Source organism: Heteronotia binoei, chromosome 11 (assembly GCF_032191835.1).
Source record: "Heteronotia binoei isolate CCM8104 ecotype False Entrance Well chromosome 11, APGP_CSIRO_Hbin_v1, whole genome shotgun sequence".
NCBI lineage: Eukaryota > Metazoa > Chordata > Lepidosauria > Squamata > Gekkonidae > Heteronotia > Heteronotia binoei.
In genome coordinates, this window is record NC_083233.1 from 36,584,980 (window position 1) to 36,602,780 (window position 17,801).

At 43.6% G+C, this 17,801-nt stretch overlaps 2 protein-coding genes across 2 annotated transcripts in view; both read left to right on the top strand.

Moving 5' to 3' along the window:
* The window catches only part of RADX (RPA1 related single stranded DNA binding protein, X-linked), a 213,207-nt gene that overhangs the window by 98,322 nt on the left and 97,084 nt on the right, over nt 1-17,801 (top strand). The gene's annotated exons all lie outside the window — the stretch shown is intronic.
* The window catches only part of RNF128 (ring finger protein 128), a 56,236-nt gene that overhangs the window by 25,389 nt on the left and 13,046 nt on the right, over nt 1-17,801 (top strand). Inside the window, exon 2 of the mRNA XM_060250375.1 lies at nt 11,298-11,545. Coding sequence (XP_060106358.1) covers nt 11,298-11,545 — 248 coding nt within the window. The remainder of the gene's footprint in view (nt 1-11,297; nt 11,546-17,801) is intronic.

The following is a 17,801-nucleotide window of genomic DNA, read 5'->3' on the forward strand; positions in this document are numbered from 1 at the left end:
TTTTGTCAGAAGATCAACAAGTTCAACTTTGAGTTCTTTCAGAACTCTTGGATATATGCCATCTGGACCTGGTAACTTATTAGTTTTTAATTTGTCTATCAGTTGTAGGACCTCCTCTCTTGTCACCTCAATCTGACTCAGGTCTTTCAACACCCCTTCCAAAATTAGTGGTTCTGGAGCGGGCAAACACTTCTCGTCTTCCACAGTGAAGGCAAAAAATGCATTCAACTTCTCAGCCATTTCCCTACCCCTGATGTAGCCCATCTTTGTATTCAGGTACTCATGATGTTATACATGGTTTAATAGCCTTCCCCTTTAAATCCGCACAACCTTGTGCAGTAGGTGGGGCTGACAGACACAGCACCATCCTTAGGAGATCTAACTCAGACTCTCACGCAGGTCTATGCAACTGGGCTGCATAGGGAAATGGCTTTAGGATTGCGCTGATAGTGACTGATTGAAATCAGCCTGTGAGCTTTGCAGGAATCTGACCTTCAGTCTTCCCAGTCCAGAATTCTGATTGCAACAAATCTTGGCTTCTTCTTCTGGCCAATTAAATAAAACACGATTGCTCCTAACTTTGAACAATTTGAACAATTGCTTTGAACAATTTTGAGGAAGAGAAGAAGAAGAAGAAAAAGAAGACCATAGATTTATACCCCACTCTTCTCTCTGAATCAGTCTCAGAGTGGCTTACAATTTCCATTATCTTCTTCCCCCACAACTGACTCCCTGTGAGGTAGGTGGAGCTGAGAGAGCTCTTCCAGAAGCTGCTCTTTCAAAGACAACCTCTGCAAGAACTATAGCTGACCCAAGGCCATTCCAGCAGCTGCAAGTGGAGGAGTGGGGAATAAAACCCAGTTCTTCCAGACAAGAGTCCGCACACTTCACCACCACAACAAACTGGCTCTTGATAGAAAGGATAAATAGGATAGAAACCTGGTAAACTAGTCACTAACTGCTGTTAATACACCTATGTCCTTAGTAATGTTTGATTTTTTCCCTCTTCAGTGTTGGATCCAACCATTTTCTCGCCATAAATACCAACAACTGTCCATAACAATATAATTCCCAGGGTCCTGGGTGGGACGTGCCAAAAAAGTACCTTTTCAGGTTCAGGTATATTGGACTGGGAATATATTGGTAATTCCAATATTCCTGAATTCCAGATACCTGTATGGTAATTGGATTTGGAGGCCCCCCCCCATTTCCAGTTTTTTCAGGACCATTATTCTGTATGGGAATGGCTGGGGAAATGGAACAGTTGTTTTGAAAGATTTCCAGGTGGCTGGGGGAGTTGTTTTTAGAAGAAGAAGAAGATATTGGATTTATATCCCGCCCTCCACTCCGAAGAGTCTCAGAGCGGCTCACAATCTCCTTTACCTTCCTCCCCCACAACAGACACCCTGTGAGGTGGGTGGGGCTGGAGAGGGCTCTCACAGCAGCTGCCCTTTCAAGGACAACCTCTGCCAGAGCTATGGCTGACCCGAGGCCATTCCAGCAGCTGCAAGTGGAGGAGTGGGGAATAAACCCGGTTCTCCCAGATAAGAGTCCGCACACTTAACCACTACACCAAACTGGCTTTTAGAGGCACAAGCACCACAATCGCAGGGAAGCTGCTGGTGCCTGTCCTTTCAATCAGTGGCTCCCAACCTTTTTGGCACCAGGGACCAGTTTTGTAGCAGACAATTTTTCCATGGACTGTGGGGGGTGGTGCAGGGGTTCTTGCTGCCCCAGGCCACCCTGCTCCCATGCCCCTGCCCCCATGGGGGTCTTTAAATACGGGGGAGACTGGGGCTGCTTCTGGCCACCTCCCCTGGAAGGGGAGGCAGCCTCAGAGCGAGGCCACACTGCCTCTTTCGTCCACCACGGTCTTTGGAGTGAGGCTGTGTGGGTGGGCAAAAGGGGTGGTGGAGCAAGCCTGCTCTCCTCTATGCCTGGGAAGCAGGGCTTGGAGGAGAGCACACGCCGCTGATCCATCCCACCGCTCTCAGCTTTCCGGATCTGTGACCCAGGAAGCCAAGAGTGCTGTCCCTGTGCAGCCTGGATGCTAACACACCACGGACCGGGACCGGTCCATGGCCTGGGGGTTGGGGGGAGTGAGTCCAATTTTATGGGCCTCTGAACATTATTTCCAGTGGAAGGGGGGACAGAAAACCCTGCAAGCTGCTTCCAGGGCAAACCCCCCCCCCTTGTCTGCAAGTAGGAATCACTGACAGACAGCGAGTTCAGCAGAACTTCTACAGAACTCAGTAATCCCAGAGGAACCACAAGCCAATGTGTCAAGCCAGAGAACCAAAATCAAACCAGAGAATCTTGCAGTGGAACCTGAAGCGGGGTGGGGGTGGGAGGTTCAAGCCCGTTACAACCAGTATACAGACTGCTATGGAAGTGTCAAACTCATTTTGTTATGAGGGCCGAATCTGACATAAAGGAGACCTTGTCTGGCTGGGCCATGTCAGGCTGGGCCATGTGTGTTCGTATTTAAAGATTAGGTAGCAAAGATACAAACTTTATAAAGGACACAAACACAAATATATTTCCTAAAAAACTTAAAACATGCTAAAAGCATTAGGACTTGTTGGTCTTAAAGGTGCTTTCTTTGTATTTCTCCCATGGGATCCAGGGAACTGGGCAAAGGAAGCTCTGGCTCTTTCCTTCCTTCCCCAGGGGACTGGGGGGGGGTGAGCCTCAGCAAATAGAAGGAAGAGAGGCTTCACTCAGTATCTCTGCTGTGCGATTGAGGGAGCCTGGCAAAGCAAGCTATTCCTCCTCCTTCCTCCCCAAGGGAGGAGCCTCAGCCAATGGAGAAAATAGAAGTTTTGCTCTGCAGTTCCTAAGCAATTGAGGGAGCCTTGCAAAGCAAGCTGTTATACAGAAAGGAGAAAGAAGGAAGCAGATGACAGTCAGTTGCTCAGGGGCCTGATAGGAGCCCTCCGAGGGCCTGATTCGGCCCCCAGGTCAGATGTTTGGCACCCCGGCTTTGCAGAACGAAGTGTCACTCTGGCAATGTGAGCTTAAAAGGCTGGCCTCCCTAAAAAAGCAGTGTGCCAACCGAAGCTGGTTATACAAGCTTGAGCAAACACGGGTGGAGGACTCACATGTCCAGGCAGAGGTTTTTTTTTACCATCACCTGAAAGCTACTAAAGTTGGGGCACCAAACCCATGCCACAGAACCCATCTGAACAGATCAACCGTTGGCTGGGGAAAAGCCCGGCTATCAAGCCTTGTTTTGCATACATGGCAACACGCTCCAATATTTATCTCTCTGCAAAAAGAAAAATCTGTCACCTAATTTGACTGCCATTTGCAAAAAAACCAAACAAGCCCGACGCCCCCACAAGCGTTTGCAGCCAACAGACCTTCGCCTACTCATCCTTCCAGGAATGAAAGTGGGCGGGGCTTCCTGACTCCGCGAGCGCGCATGAGCGAGCGGAGCCCTTCTTTGCCGAGTGGCATGCCGGGTCTGGTAGTCTTTCGAGCCTCCTGCCCGCTGCGCTACCAAGCGCAAGGACTACGAGTCCCAGAAGGCACCGCGGTGGTTAGCTTGAGCTGCTTTTTCCTCGGCGCCTGGGTTTTAATCACACGTGGGAGTGGTGAAGCTGGAAGGGGCTGGAGGGAGTGAGACGCAATTCCTGGCAGGGCGCACGTCTAACTTGTTCGCTTGGGCTTTTTTGCAGTCTGGTGGGGAAAAGAAACTGGTGAGTTTTAGGCACTTAGAGGGGAAAGTCCCCGTTGATCCGAGGGCGCCCTACCAACAAACGGTTCTATAGAACCGATAGCACATTAGGTAACGGTTCCATAGAACCTGTGCGAACCTGCTGAATCCCACCACTGGGTGCAGACCAATTCTGGAGTTGTCATGGTTAAGGTGGCTAGAAAGTTTGATTATGGGCAAGTGCAACAGGAGAGACTTGAAAAGTTGTGTAAGGAAAGGTTGACAAACTGCTGTAAATTACCCCCTTATCACAACTATTTGGCTGAACTGGATGACCTAATTCAGTACTCTGATTTGGTTCTTATAACTGGAAGAACTTGCTGCTCGTGTAATGGCAGTTGTTTGCAGAATTGTTCTTGTTATAATGCAAACTGTTTCTTCAGAACATAGATTCTAGATCATGAAGTTAATGTGAATCTTGCAACCCTTCCCTTTTTTCAATATCTGCATGAAGTTTTCTAAAATTTACCCCTACCTTTCCCTCTCATGCTTCTGTTATTACCCAGAGACTTCATAGCACCTTCTCAAACATAACGTCACAAGCTCCTGTTAAATTAGATGAAGTATGTAGTATAAGTACTAAACCATACTATCCACATACCGTATGCTTTTAGCAAAAATGAAGTTATCCTTTAGGAAATGTGGAAGTACTGGCATCAGATGATTACACTGATACTTATTTGAGAGAGATTTAAAACAAAAACAAAAAAATGTATATGGCTTTGCTGCCTGAACAGGACTTGAAAGCTCTGTTAGTAAAGGTTGGGAAACTGTCCTTTTTGTGTTACTTTTGCAACTTTTTGTTTGCTTGGTCAATTTATGAAATTGTTCTCAGTGACTTTGCTAGCAGCTTTATATTCTGAACACTGTAAAAAGACAAGAGTGATCATTTTTGAGCTTAACATAAAGTTTGGATAAATATCGAACTGGAGGTTTGTTTTACTAGACTGAGCATTTGTGCCAGTGATTCAGTCCTCTTTTGGTATGTATACTCTATTGTTTGTATATCCATTAGTCATGCCTGCCTTCCCTGTAGACAGCTGAAACTAAACAGACATCTTAGTGGGAATAATGGGCTGCTCCTCAAAGTCAAATTACTTTGTTCAAATTGTCTATGAAACAAAATATCTATATTTCAGTCTTCCTGCACAGACTTGCTGCTGTTTAAAGAAAACAATTTATGTCTTGTTAGCCGCCCTGAGCCTGCTTCGGCGAGAAGGGCGGGATACAAATAAAAGTTTATTATTATTATTATTATTATTATTATTATTATTACAATTTAACCTCCAGAAATTTAGGAGTTTAACAGGTGCTTACTATGAAATCTTTGCCATCTGTTACAGAATCATAAAAAATCTAGAAATGAACAATGATTCCAGAAAATTATCTAGCTTAACCTTGAAAAAAATCAAAAGCTTACAAAACAGCCTTTATTTTTATATAAGAAACTGATTGGAATAGAGGTTGCGGAGCAGAAACATACGGAAGCAGCTGTGGCTGACTCTTTCAGAACAAATACAGCTATTTCACAACATTCCCCCTTAAGGGACACGTGGCTGACAGGTGATCTGTCACCTCTCTAAAGTTAGTCATTGTCAAAGCAGGAAAAGATAATAGTTGGAGATAGTAACAAAGTTGTTTGAAGTTTATGGCAGGTATTCCACTGTTGGCTGTTGTCAGAGTAGCCTGCACTGAGCTTAAGTTGTAGAAGATAAAACAGTTCTAGAGTCTTCACCCTACTTTGAACCAATGCTGCACATTGCAGAAACTCAGTGATTATTGTGGGCTCGTAGAGGACCAACATCTTCTGGGTCATGCTCTGAACAATTTTTTTCTAGTATAGTGAAATAACTCCCCATTTGAATATATAGGAGCCTCTATGCCGTGTGCACTTATGTGAAATGCAGAAGGCATAGATATCCCATATACTTCAGACTGAACTAGGCCACAGGAAGATAGTGATCATCCAGAATCAGCTGAGTATTCTTCACATTTGAGAAAACAAATGGGTAATAAAATTATTTTGTCAAGTTGTGTGCATTCGATGTCTAGATAAACTGACCTATTTTTGAGAAGATTGACCACACTGGCAAAGTTAGCCTGTCTGCAGCACATAGTACTGTATCTGTGATTGATATAATCTCCTTATGGGACATTAATCTAATTGAAGCTAAAGGCACCCTTGCACTACCAAGTTTGCTGCATGCACCACCCGTCACAGCTACTCTCATAACCAGATCATGCCACTTTTTCTTGCTGCTTGGAAAAGGATTTCCAAAATGGATGGATTTTCCAATTCAATAGCAGCAATTGATGGTTTTCTCAAATAGGAAGAATTACTGTAGTAATTCTGTCTCATTACTTGTATCCAAACCCTGCCTGATACCTTAAAGCCATCATTGGTGGTAACTGTGTTGGAAGGCTTGGACACAAGCATCCCATTGGAAGGAGCTCAACACTACATTTTTGTTCTTGTTTATAAACCCCCCAGTGCAAATTTTCTGATGTGCTGCCAGCTTAAGCAGTTGCCCTGTGCTTATGCTTGTAGCCACATTTTGCTTTTTAACATTGTGCTGTGCAATTAGTTGTGTCTGGGAAAAGCTTCCTGATTGAAACCCTCACTCACCTTTGCTTCAGTTTGGACTGGTCTTTTGCTGCTTTTAAGGGGATGACATTTTTGGATATATAAATATGAGCAAGGCCTCTTTTTTGTAGGAAAAGCCCAGCAGGAACTCATTTGCATATTAGGCCATACCCCCTGACATCCCCATTGTTTAGTATAGGGCTCTTTTTTGTAGAAAAAGCCCAGCAGAAGCTCATTTGCATATTAGGCCATACCCCCGGATGCCAAGCCAGCTGGAACTATGTTCCTGTGTGTTCCTGCTCAAAAAAGCCCTGAATATGAGACTAGTTGCTTGACAAGTATGTGGCCCTAAAAGGGTAGAGAAGTATCTGCTGCTAATAAAAAAAATTGTAGTATCAGAAATATAACTGGAATAAGGAATATTACAAAGAGTGTGCTAAATATACCACATGAAAGGCATTCAATTAAAACTTGAGTGAGATGTCCATAAAACAATTGCCAGCGGCACCTGGAAACTCATTTCTGTTGATCAGCATTGGAAGCCTTTAGTATACCTTAGGAGTAACTTTTTAAAAAGCTGCTAGACCAGGGGTGTCAAACATGCGGCCCGGTGGCTCAATCAGGCCCTCGGAGGGTTTCTATTAGGTCCCCGAGCAACTGGCAGTCATCTGCTTCCTTCTCCGTCTCTCTTGCTTCTTTCCACATAACAGCTTCTTTGCAAGGCTTGCTCAATTGCACAGGAGCTACAGAGCAAATCCTCTATTTTCTTCATTGGCTGAGCCTCCTCCCTTGGGGAGGAAGGAGGAGAGGCAGAGCTTGCTTTGCTAGGCTCTCTCAATGCCACAGCATTGGCTGAGGCTTCTTCCCCTCTTAGTCCCCTGGAGAAGGAGGGAAAAGCAGAGCTTCCTTTGCCCAGTTTCCTGGATCCCATGGGAGAAATACAAAGAAAGCACCTTTAAGACCAACGAGTGCTAATGTTTTAAGCATATTTTATTTTAAGGGTTTTTTTTTTTAAATCTTTAATTGTGTTTGTCTGTGTCCTTTATAAAGTTTATATCTCTGCTACCTAATTTTAAATAGGTACACACACAGCCCGGCCCGACATAGCTTGGCCCAACAAAGTCTCATTTATGTCAGATTCAGCCCTCATAACAAATGAGCACTCCTGTGCTAGACATTCAGAATGTTGATGTGGAAAGTGTCTTCTATGCTGTGGGTTGATGAAGTGGGGCTGCTGCAAACACGCACTCATGTACTTCACTCTCCGCTGCTTCTCCTCTGCAAAAAAACAAAACAAAAACAGCAACCCTTGTCAGGCAGCAGCTATAATGTCTATTTTTACTGTGCCTCCATGGAACAGGAAGTGATAGAACTATGGTTGGTTACCTGTCCTGGCTATAAATATGTTGATTTCTGGGTCTGAGACAGGCCTGTGTATGAACAAGTGCCAAGGGAAGTGAGAGTTTTGACTCAAGCATGAAACAGCATCAGTGTGCCACATCCTCCTCCCCAGTTACCTACAGTTTGGTCTATTGCTTGAGGCTGGTAATTCCTGTGAGTTTCTGTGGATTCAGTGGAGAGTGAGCAAGTGTTTAAGATTTTGTCATGTTGTGTCATGCTAAAGGTTGGTGTTGCAGGTCGCCTTTGCTTTCCTTCCACCTTATTGTATATTCTGTTTATTGTATGCTGTGGATCCATGTGGCTCTGTTTTGATGCCTTATCCTGCTCTAAATCTAGACTTGGAATGATGGATGTTATTGGACATAATTGCTGGGTGGTGCTGTCCTAATTACGCCTGGAGGAGTTAGATTTATTTTTATGCAGTTTTATTTTGGCTGTATATTTAGGCTTTAGGTAGGCAGCCCCTGAAATTTGGGGAAAGGCTTTGACCTCCTTGGTTCCTTTCAAGATGACTCAGAGCTCAGGCCCTACTATCTAGGGTCTGCTTTCCTCAGCTCCAACTACTGAACCCTGTTTTGGGCCCCCTTTTGTGAGTTTGTTTGTTATGGGCCTGACTATCAGGATGGCTGTGATCCCTCCAAAAAGAGCCACTTTGGTCACTTTGGAGGCAGGATCTTAGGTGCCTGTGGGATATCTTGCTTCAAACCTGTAAACATTCAACCAGATATTCTTAAGACAGGAAGTGGGAGCAGTTTGAGTCCTGGATATCTGCTAGAGGTGAATGCCCTTGCCTATTAGCATTGATTTTAGAATACCTGTTGTCGTTAGCACAGGCTTGTTCAGCCATTGCTGCTTTTCATAAGGAGGTGCAGGGAAGTACTTTTTCCCCTCATAAATTGGCTCAGCAATTTTTAAAGTGTCTGTCCAATATTTTCTCTCCTTCACCCCATATTGTCCCACAGTGGTCATTGCCCTTAGTGTTAGCCAGAGTGATAAAATCACCCGTTGTTAGGGTTGCCAAGTCCAATTTAAGAAATATCTGGGGACTTTGGGGGTGGAGCCAGGAGACATTGGGGGTGGAGCCAGGAGACATTGGGGGCGGAGCCAAGAGCAAGGGTGTGACAAGCATAATTGAACTTCAAGGGAGTTCTGGCCATCACATTTAAGGGGACTGCACAAATTTTTAAATGCCTTCCTTCCATAGGAAATAATGAAGGATAGGGGCACCTTCTTTTGGGGCTCATAGAATTGGACCCCCTGGTCCAATCTTTTTGAAACTTGGGAGGTATTTTGGGGAGAGGCACTAGATGCTATACTGAAAATTTGGTGCCTCTATCTCAAAAAACAGCCCCCCCCAGAGCCCCCGATACCCATGGATCAATTCCCCATCATTCCCTATGGGAATCGTTCATGGAGGTGCATGATGGCTCTGAGGGCGGGGCTTCCCCCGCCAGCCAGCTGGCTGGGGGAGGGGGGAAGCCTGTAAAACCGGGGGATCCCCCTCTGGGACCTGGGGATTGGGAAGCCTACCCGTTGTGCCTTTAGCTTCTTACTCTTTAGCTTTACTCTTAGTGGCTGTTACCTTAGCCAGAAGAGTCAGTGAGATCATATTACACTCAAGTCTAGACTTCCTTCCTAAGGTAGTTCCCAAGTTCCACCTAACGCAGCAAATTGTCCTACCACTATTTTCTTCCACTCTGAGCACAGAAATGGAAAAGATCCTACATACTAGGAGGGTCCTCTTTTACTATATAGCTAGACCAAACAATTCCGTAAAAAACAAAGTACTATTTATTTGTTATTGGGGACCCAAGAAGGGCAAAACTGCTTCAGCCCACTCCATGTCCAGATGGGTAGTTGCTGCCATCCATTTCTGCTATCTGGCATCTGCAGAGCCTTGTCCGTTCGAAGTGAAAGCACACTTCACCTGAATACAGGGTCAATCTACTGCATTTCACCCACGATTTCCCCTACTGGACACCTGCAAGGTTGACAAGGACACATTTATAAGCTCTATGATTTATATCTTCAGATGAAGAAAGAAGTAGATGTGGGCAAGGCTAGTCTACAGGCTCTGTTCTAGTGAGAGACTCGCCCCACCTCCTCTGTGAGTAGCTTGCTAATGGTCTCAATGCGGAGCTGCATTGACGGAAGATGAAAACAGAGTTGCACTTACCTGTAACTGTTGTCCATCAATGTAATCTGTGCAGACCCACATTCCCTCACCCCTGCCTTCGGTGAGCTCTCACAGGACCTATTGTGCCAACGAAGGGGGCTCATGGTAGCTTAGTGGGAACTGAGAGAAGGGGGAGGCTGCTGATGGAGCACGTGACATGATAGGTGGGAATCCCACACATACATCAGCTCGGGAAAAGAGCGGGACACCCTCTTGTTGTGGAGTTTTTGAGCTAGAAATAAAATGTCTCATAGCCAGCCTGCGCAAGTGCAGTTCCAGTGTGTGTCTGCATAGAAGACAATGAACAACAGTTACAGGTAAGTGCAACTCTGTTTTCTTTACCTCTTACAGAAGAAATTGTGCTGCTTTAGGACTCCAACTCTTGAAGCAAATAGAACCAAAGTTCACATTAACACAGCTGGACTTTTAAGACTGGAACTTGAATAATTGAAAGTGCATGTTGAGATATGAACAGCAACATTAATAAAAGTTTGATATATTAAGTGTGGTTTATTATATAGTGGCATATCTTTCTTTCACTTCTCATTTCGTTTTGTGGCATGGCTGATAATGGTTTAAATTTCTTTTCAGAATAAAGCAACTATCTGCACTGACTTAAGTAACTTAATACTGTTAAATAAATGTTAGTCTTGTAGCTAACTTTATAGAATTTGAGGAAGATGTGAGTTTAAAAACAAGAAAAACAGCAGCTTGCTGCTGTAACTGTTTTATGGAAATTAATTTTGTTTAAGGATTTACTATTGGGGGGTGTTAGAAGGATTATTGTCTCATTCACCATAACAGTATAATCTGGCATTGTTTGCTGATGAGTATCATAGCTCAGTTCAGCAGTAATCATTGCTTGCTTAAACTTTTTGGAATGGAGCAAGAAAAAGAGCAAATAAGATGGTAGTCAACATTTTTGCCCCAATGCCTGGGGGAAAACCCTGTAATATAAAATATTGGTGTATCAATAAATAAAAAGAACTGGGATTGTATTTGGCCAGATTCACTGCATACATAAGAATATCATTCCAAAAGATAATAATAATATTTGTCTGGACTGAAAAGATATGTTGAGAGTAGGATCCTAGTGGAGCATAAGAGCACTGGAGATGGGGAAAGTGGTACATGCAAAATTCTGAGCTACCATGCTCCATATTTTTATTTACTGGCAGGAACCTCTCCACGGAATTCTGCATTCAGCATCTTCTAGCCATGGCCTGACCCATCCTACTGTAACCACACTCCTGCTTTTTGGGATGGAGCATAGAAGTTGCTGTGCCAGACAAAATAGTTTGTGTCATGGTTGCTGTGTTGTGCCTATATCTAAACTATAGAACATTAAATGGGCTTTCAGAAGTTTTTGGTCACCTTTTTGTGTATGAAGCTAAAGTTTGGATTGTTTTCTTTTATAGGTACAGGAGAGACGGTTGCTATTATGATCAGCAATCATAAAGGCAGAGAAATCCTTAACAGGATGAAGGATGGCTTCCAAGTGACCCTGGTTATTGAAGTAGGGAAAAAGCATGGATCATGGATGAACAGCTATTCCATCTTCTTTGTTTCTGTGTCCTTCTTCATTGTAACAGCAGCCACAGTGGGGTACTTCATATTTTATTCTGCTCGAAGACTTAGACTTGCAAGGGCTCAGAACAGGAGACAGGTGAGTTTGTCTTTTCTTGTACATTCTTACATGCTTTCTGTACTAGAAAATCTGTGTGTGACTGTTGCTGTTTGCTGTCTTCTGATACTTCATAATACTTTCCCGCTGGCAGAAGATGATGATAATAATAATAAATAAAGATGATAGAGGGAGGGGGGGATAGATGAATATCTTGGGAGAAAATTTCACAGTTTTGTTGCCATCACTGAAAAGAGTCTTTCTTGGGTTGCCCCCTATCTCATCTCAGATAATAGCCTGAGGGGATGCTGCAAAAGGTGATAAATGAAGATGCCTTCATATGGGAGCGGGCAGTTCTTAAGGTATATCGGTCCCAAGCCATAAAAGGCTTAAATGTCATTATTTGCCTTGCATTGGGCCTGTAAGCAAATTTTATATGGAACAAAACTGGAGTGATAATGGTCCCTCTGACCCACTACAGTCAACTTTCTTGCCACAGCATTCTGTACCAATTGTAATTCCTGTATACCTGTCAAGGGAAGCCCCGTGTACAGCATATTAAAGTAATCCAGTCTAGGGTGTGAAGGTGATCTGGCTGCAACATCTGTCACCCCGTTGATTGCCAGGATTGATTTGGCTGATCTAGCTGGCTAGGTGGGTGTCCCCAGTCTCCCTTCCCACTCCATGTTCATCCCTCCCGCTTGCTGGTAGAGGATGCCCATCTCAGAGAGGAGTGTTCAATGGTATATGATAACTGTGGTCCCCTGCTAAATGAGTAATCAGATCCAGATGCTACCAGGGCATGCACTACAGAAAGGCAAGATCTTTATACCTAGGGAAGGTCATAGCTGGCTCACCAGCTAAAGCTGGTGGATGGTATTCCTGGCCACCACTGTTACCTATTTGTCTAACAGAATAAACAGGCATAGCAGTCACCCCCAAGGTGGGGACCCACTTCTTTAGTGGAAATTCAGTTACATCCAGAACAGGAGAGAGCTGAGTACTCAGATCTGTTCTTCAACTGCACCAGTTGGATAGATGAGGTTTGTATTAAGTGATTCACTGAGCGCTTTTATCCTGAAACATCATAGTCAGCCTACTGTTTCACTTGTAAAAAATGAACTTAAAAAAGAAATAAAGTCAAGCAAAACCCACTAATTAAAATTGAAACAAACTTGAATTTTAAAGCTAATGGTGCTAAGAAGACAACAGGGGTTTTTCCCTATTTGGAGATCCCTGCAATTCTCTTTGGCAGTGAGTAGGAGATTTGCAATGCAGCTGGATCAGGTCTGAGACCTTGTGAGCTTGTGGGTAATTTTGGAGTTTTCAAAAAAGAAAGTGGACACTCATATAAAATGACTGCCATGTAGGGCAATTGCAAAATGTTGGTAAGTTTCTAGCAAAGAAGTCTCCTGCAGTAGAGACGAAAGTATGCTGCAAACTACATAATGGAGTTCTTGGTTTCAGGGATATTTGACTATAGTTAAATGGGCAGTCAATAGACTGGTCAACTGGCAGGTACACCAACCCTAACTAGGGTCAGTAATTATGTCACAGTCTAATCTGCTTCACAGTATAGGCAGGATGCATAGGAGGTGGGGATGTATGTTGCTCTGAGCTCCTTGGAGAAAAGGCAAGATAAACATGGAGGATCTGGTTTGATGCAGCTCTCAACTCTTTATAATTTTGCCCTGAGGAAGACCATTTGGTGAAGGGCTGATGTTATCTAGATTTTAGTGCAGTGAATACCTACAAATTATGTAGCATGTAATCAGCACCCGCTCCTTGTGTTCACACAATACAAATGTCATAAAATCAATGCCTGGTTTTGAAGGCTAGTTCTTTGTGACCTATGTCTAGTTTGACCCTAGTTGCATGTTTCAACAGCAGATGGTTTGTTTTTAAGGAAATCAGTTTCTAAGGTTGTGATTGAGTGACAGAAAAAGCAGAGTGTTGGGTGAAATTTTTTTTCCAGTGCTTTCCCCCCCCCCCCCCCCCACTTCCAATAAATACAATAGTTAACAGTTTTCTATTAGGATATAAAATCAACATGGGGGGATATTACATTTTTCTTTACTGAATATATGGGGCACTAAACGTGCCAAAGTCTAATTCTTTAAGACTAGTTCTACGAACAATTTTCCAATTCAGCATTTTCCAAAAGCCCATATCACTGAAGAAAGATGAAGGCTTAATAAAGCTCTGCCTCTGGTTGCTTGTTCATCCAGTACAACCCTCGAAGGTGTTTTTCTTCCTGAGAAAAGATTTTAGGAAATGGGAACGAAGGGAGTTAGAGGGGAAACAGTGGTCCCTCTGTCTCCTGAGTACATTCTCAAAGATTTTAGACCAAACAAAACCCCAACCATTACAAATAGCTTGATAAGTGCTGATGTAATCCTGTTTCTGGAGAGAACATCGTGGGATTTCCCACAAACAAAAACTCCTTGCCATGCTAGTTTTCTGTATGAAGGTGATAAGGGTTCGAGCTTGCTTATCTCTCTGATATGCTAGTTCTTAGGTGTTGATATGCAAGTCTTTGTGAGGTCCCACAGGGGACATATATATTTACAGGCTGGCTGTGGAACCTAAGCTCACTGAAGTATAATGCAGTCTCTTTGTTATACAGCATTGCCCAGAGGGCAAGCTATTCCCCCTCAGCCACTATATCTCTGCATCTTCAATCCCAATACCCAATCCTGCCTCTACAGTGCACCATCTTGATAATTCAGGCTCTTGCTAGGCTTTGGCTGATATCCTCAGGTGCCATCTTCCCCCGCATCCTGCCTTGAGCTGTTAAGAGCCAGTTATGTCAGAGAGCTCTGGGGCAGCTGGTCTGGTTGTGTATATGCTATGTCGGACAGCTTGGTGGTTCAAGGGTAAGGGTCCCCTGTTGCCGTGGTGTTCTCAGTTGGATGGAGTTTGGGTGCCATTGACTCACTCGGGTAGAGGGTGGGACAGAGGAATAAGCTCAAGTATCCAGCACATTTGGCTAACTGGCAACCCCCATTCTTCATGAGTAACAAATAACAAAGCTTTTACTGTATTCTTAAAATTCTGCTGGAATGGCACCAAAAGTAATACGTTAAAGAAGTTCCCAGTGTGAAGGAAAAAATACCACAATCACACAATCATTCCTTGCTCTGCCTAAATGATATGTTGAATATGAAAACAATTTATGCCTAAGGCAAGGAATGACAGGATGCCCCATCTTAAAGCTGACCTCTTGTGGGGAAAAGCTGTCACAAGTGGAGGGACTCCCATTCCATTTGCTCCAGAGCAGGGGAAAAGTTGACACACAGGCAAGGTTGGTTTTGCTCCATTGATTCTAAAAGCTTCTCCTGCAGAACTGTCAGACCAGCCTTATTAGCATCACTGTCAGGAACGCTTTTCATAGCTAATTGAAACTCTCAGCTACAAAAGCGTAGGAGCAAACTCAAAGAATATCTCTGTTGCTGTACCTGCCTTTCTGGTTTGTAGCCACTTATTCAGTCTTGACATTGTCAAGGAGCGCAGGATCTGCTGGAGGTGGGGTGTGTTCCAATGAGGTTCATGTAGGCTTGTGCATGATGTACGGTTCTTTTGGCTCTTCTGTGGTAGAACTGCCTTTGTGGTCCTGTGGTGTAGTGGTTAAGTGTGCGGACTCTTATCTGGGAGAACTGGGTTTGATTCCCCACTCCTCCACTTGCACCTGCTAGCATGGCCTTGGGCCAGCCATAGCTCTGGCAGAGGTTGTCCTTGAAAGGGCAGCTGCTGTGAGAGCCCTCTCCAGCCCCACCCACCTCACAGGGTGTCTGTTGTGGGGGAGGAAGGAAAAGGAGATTGTGAGCCGCTCTGAGACTCTTCGGAGTGGAGGGCGGGGTATAAATCCAATATCTTCTTCTTCTTCTTCTTCTTCTTCTGATTGACTGTCCCATAACAGTCCTGAGTCTCAGCACCTGGGATATTAGCAACCAAGTTCCTTCTCTATCTAGGAGGGGGAACCAGGCAATCTCTTTATCCTCAGCTAATCTTTTTCTGTATATTAAGTAACATAAGCTGTGCAGCCAGATGTGGGGAATGCAGTTTTTAACAATCAGAGCTAGAATTCAATTATAGAAAATTCTAAATACTCCTGGAGAGTCAAATGAGAGGAACTGGGGAAAGGGAATAAAGAACTTGGAAAACAAAATAAAAGTACACTTTCTAGCTCAGTTATGCTAAATGTGCTGCCCATGATGTCCACTGATGTGTTTGTTGGTGCTCATTTTCTCCTTTTCTAAAGCAAAGCGCCATTATTGGCTTTTCTCTTCCTCACTGGAGCAGGAGGTGCTTCAGAAGAGCTGATCATGCTTATGTGTGCAGAGAAGAGCTCACTTTGTGTCCCATTCAGGAGCATCTGCCTACATAATAGGAGGATGCTTAACTTGGATCCTCCCAATGTTTTGTGGTTGATTACAGCCTCTGTGGTACAAACTTCCTGTTCTCAAAATTCCAAAAGTGCCCACAAGCTTAGCAAGGCTGGAGACCCCCTCCTAGGTGATTTAAAGCTTACTGAAGGTTCTCTGACTTTCCTGCTTTCCCTGTAAGAGAGGGCAAGTGTTTCAAGGTTCATAGTTGAAAGCTGACAGAGCTGCTTATTTTAGGGACTCAGTGGGAAAGATGGAAAATGTCTTTAATGAGAAAGTGGAGGGGGGAGCTATGTGCTGATTTTTCTCCAAAAAGTCAAGAATATTGAACGGTTTCCCTAGTATCACATGGACTTTGTACTTTGCCCTTGTGGGAGCTGTGTACTGGTTTGTAAATTCACAAGTCTCCAGATGGTATGCACTTGGAGATATCAGATGGGGGAGGGAAACCTCCCTGAGATATGGATGGATGTAATTCACCATTGTCCCTCCCCTTGGAGGTGTTGTGTTCTTTTCAGACTGCTTGACAGACATCTAGATGTCCAATCCTTGGGACTTATGTGATCTTCCATAGCGGAAATGTTCAGCTAAGATCCTTGCAAACTTGGTCCTTCTTATATACAAACCAAAAATATGTGTTCATTAAAACCTTACAACATAGAGGCTCCCTTTTATCTCCTAGTAGTATAGAGAGGGTCAAATGTAGGGGGAACAATTGATGCTTTCATCAACATTGACAAATTTTGCATTGGCCTTATAGAGATTAATCTTAGTGTTGTATATATGCAGAATGATGGATCTTCTCTTCATATACCACTTTTGAAGAAACTTTGGATCTTTTTAACTGCAAAACAGCTAAGTGATGTTTACACACTGTGAATGTCGATTACTTGACGTTTGAAAGCTTGCTCAGGGAATTGCTAATTAGTCAAGTCTCTCTGGAACTATTTATTATCCATATGAAGTCCAATAAGCTATGTAACTACAGCAAACAAGTGGTTTCCAGTTTGCCACTCGTATATTTCTAAGATAAGTTTTACAATATTTGACCACACCGTCACTTATAAATCCTTTTGTGAAAATGTGCTCAGCTCATGGGGTGCAGCCAATCTGGAGACCTTCAGCTTTGCCTGTGCACCTGTGGTCATTGCTTTTAGATTACTAGATGTGGGAGCTTTTCAAAAGCTTCTTCTTAAGTGGCTCTTCATTGGAGGGGAGTCTCCTTCGACTGGAAGAAGTCTCCTTGGAGAATGATTAAATCCAACCCAGTATATCTGCATGCTAGTGCTAGGTGCTACTGGTAATTCTGTGTGACACAGTTTGTTTTGCAAGCCTAAAATTATATGAAGAGGCAGAAAACAGAAAAATCTTTCCACTTATTTTGCATTTTTTTTTAGTATTTCCTGTCTAGTCAGCTTTGTTTTTTTCCATCATAGTAATTAAGGTTCCCTCTGGAGTGTGTCATTCATGCAAGAAAGGAATGATCTAGTATGGTGAATAGAAACCGCAAGGGGCTAGCCTACTTGCTGGGCAGGCTTAATTAACACTGTTCTTACTTGCTTTTTGATGATAATAATGAAAACAATCAGGATATGTGCCTATAACATGCCTTGTTATTAGCTTGTGAACTGACTGGTTCTGTCCGAACTAGGAACAGCAGTGTAGTGCTAAATGTCTCCTTTTTTCTAAAGTCTTATTACTCACTAGGCTCCTGTAAAAATGGTTGATACCGAGGATGTAGCTGCCCCTTAAGTGCTACAAATGAATACCTAACATTCTTTGCATTTTCCAGGAATTGTTCAGGTATCTGTAAGAGTTAGCTGAGCACTGGAAAGGTTGTTCCTCTTCCACAAGGTGAAGCTTGAGTGTTCTGTGTGCAAGTTTTCCTAGGTTGAATGAGCTTGACTCCTTAT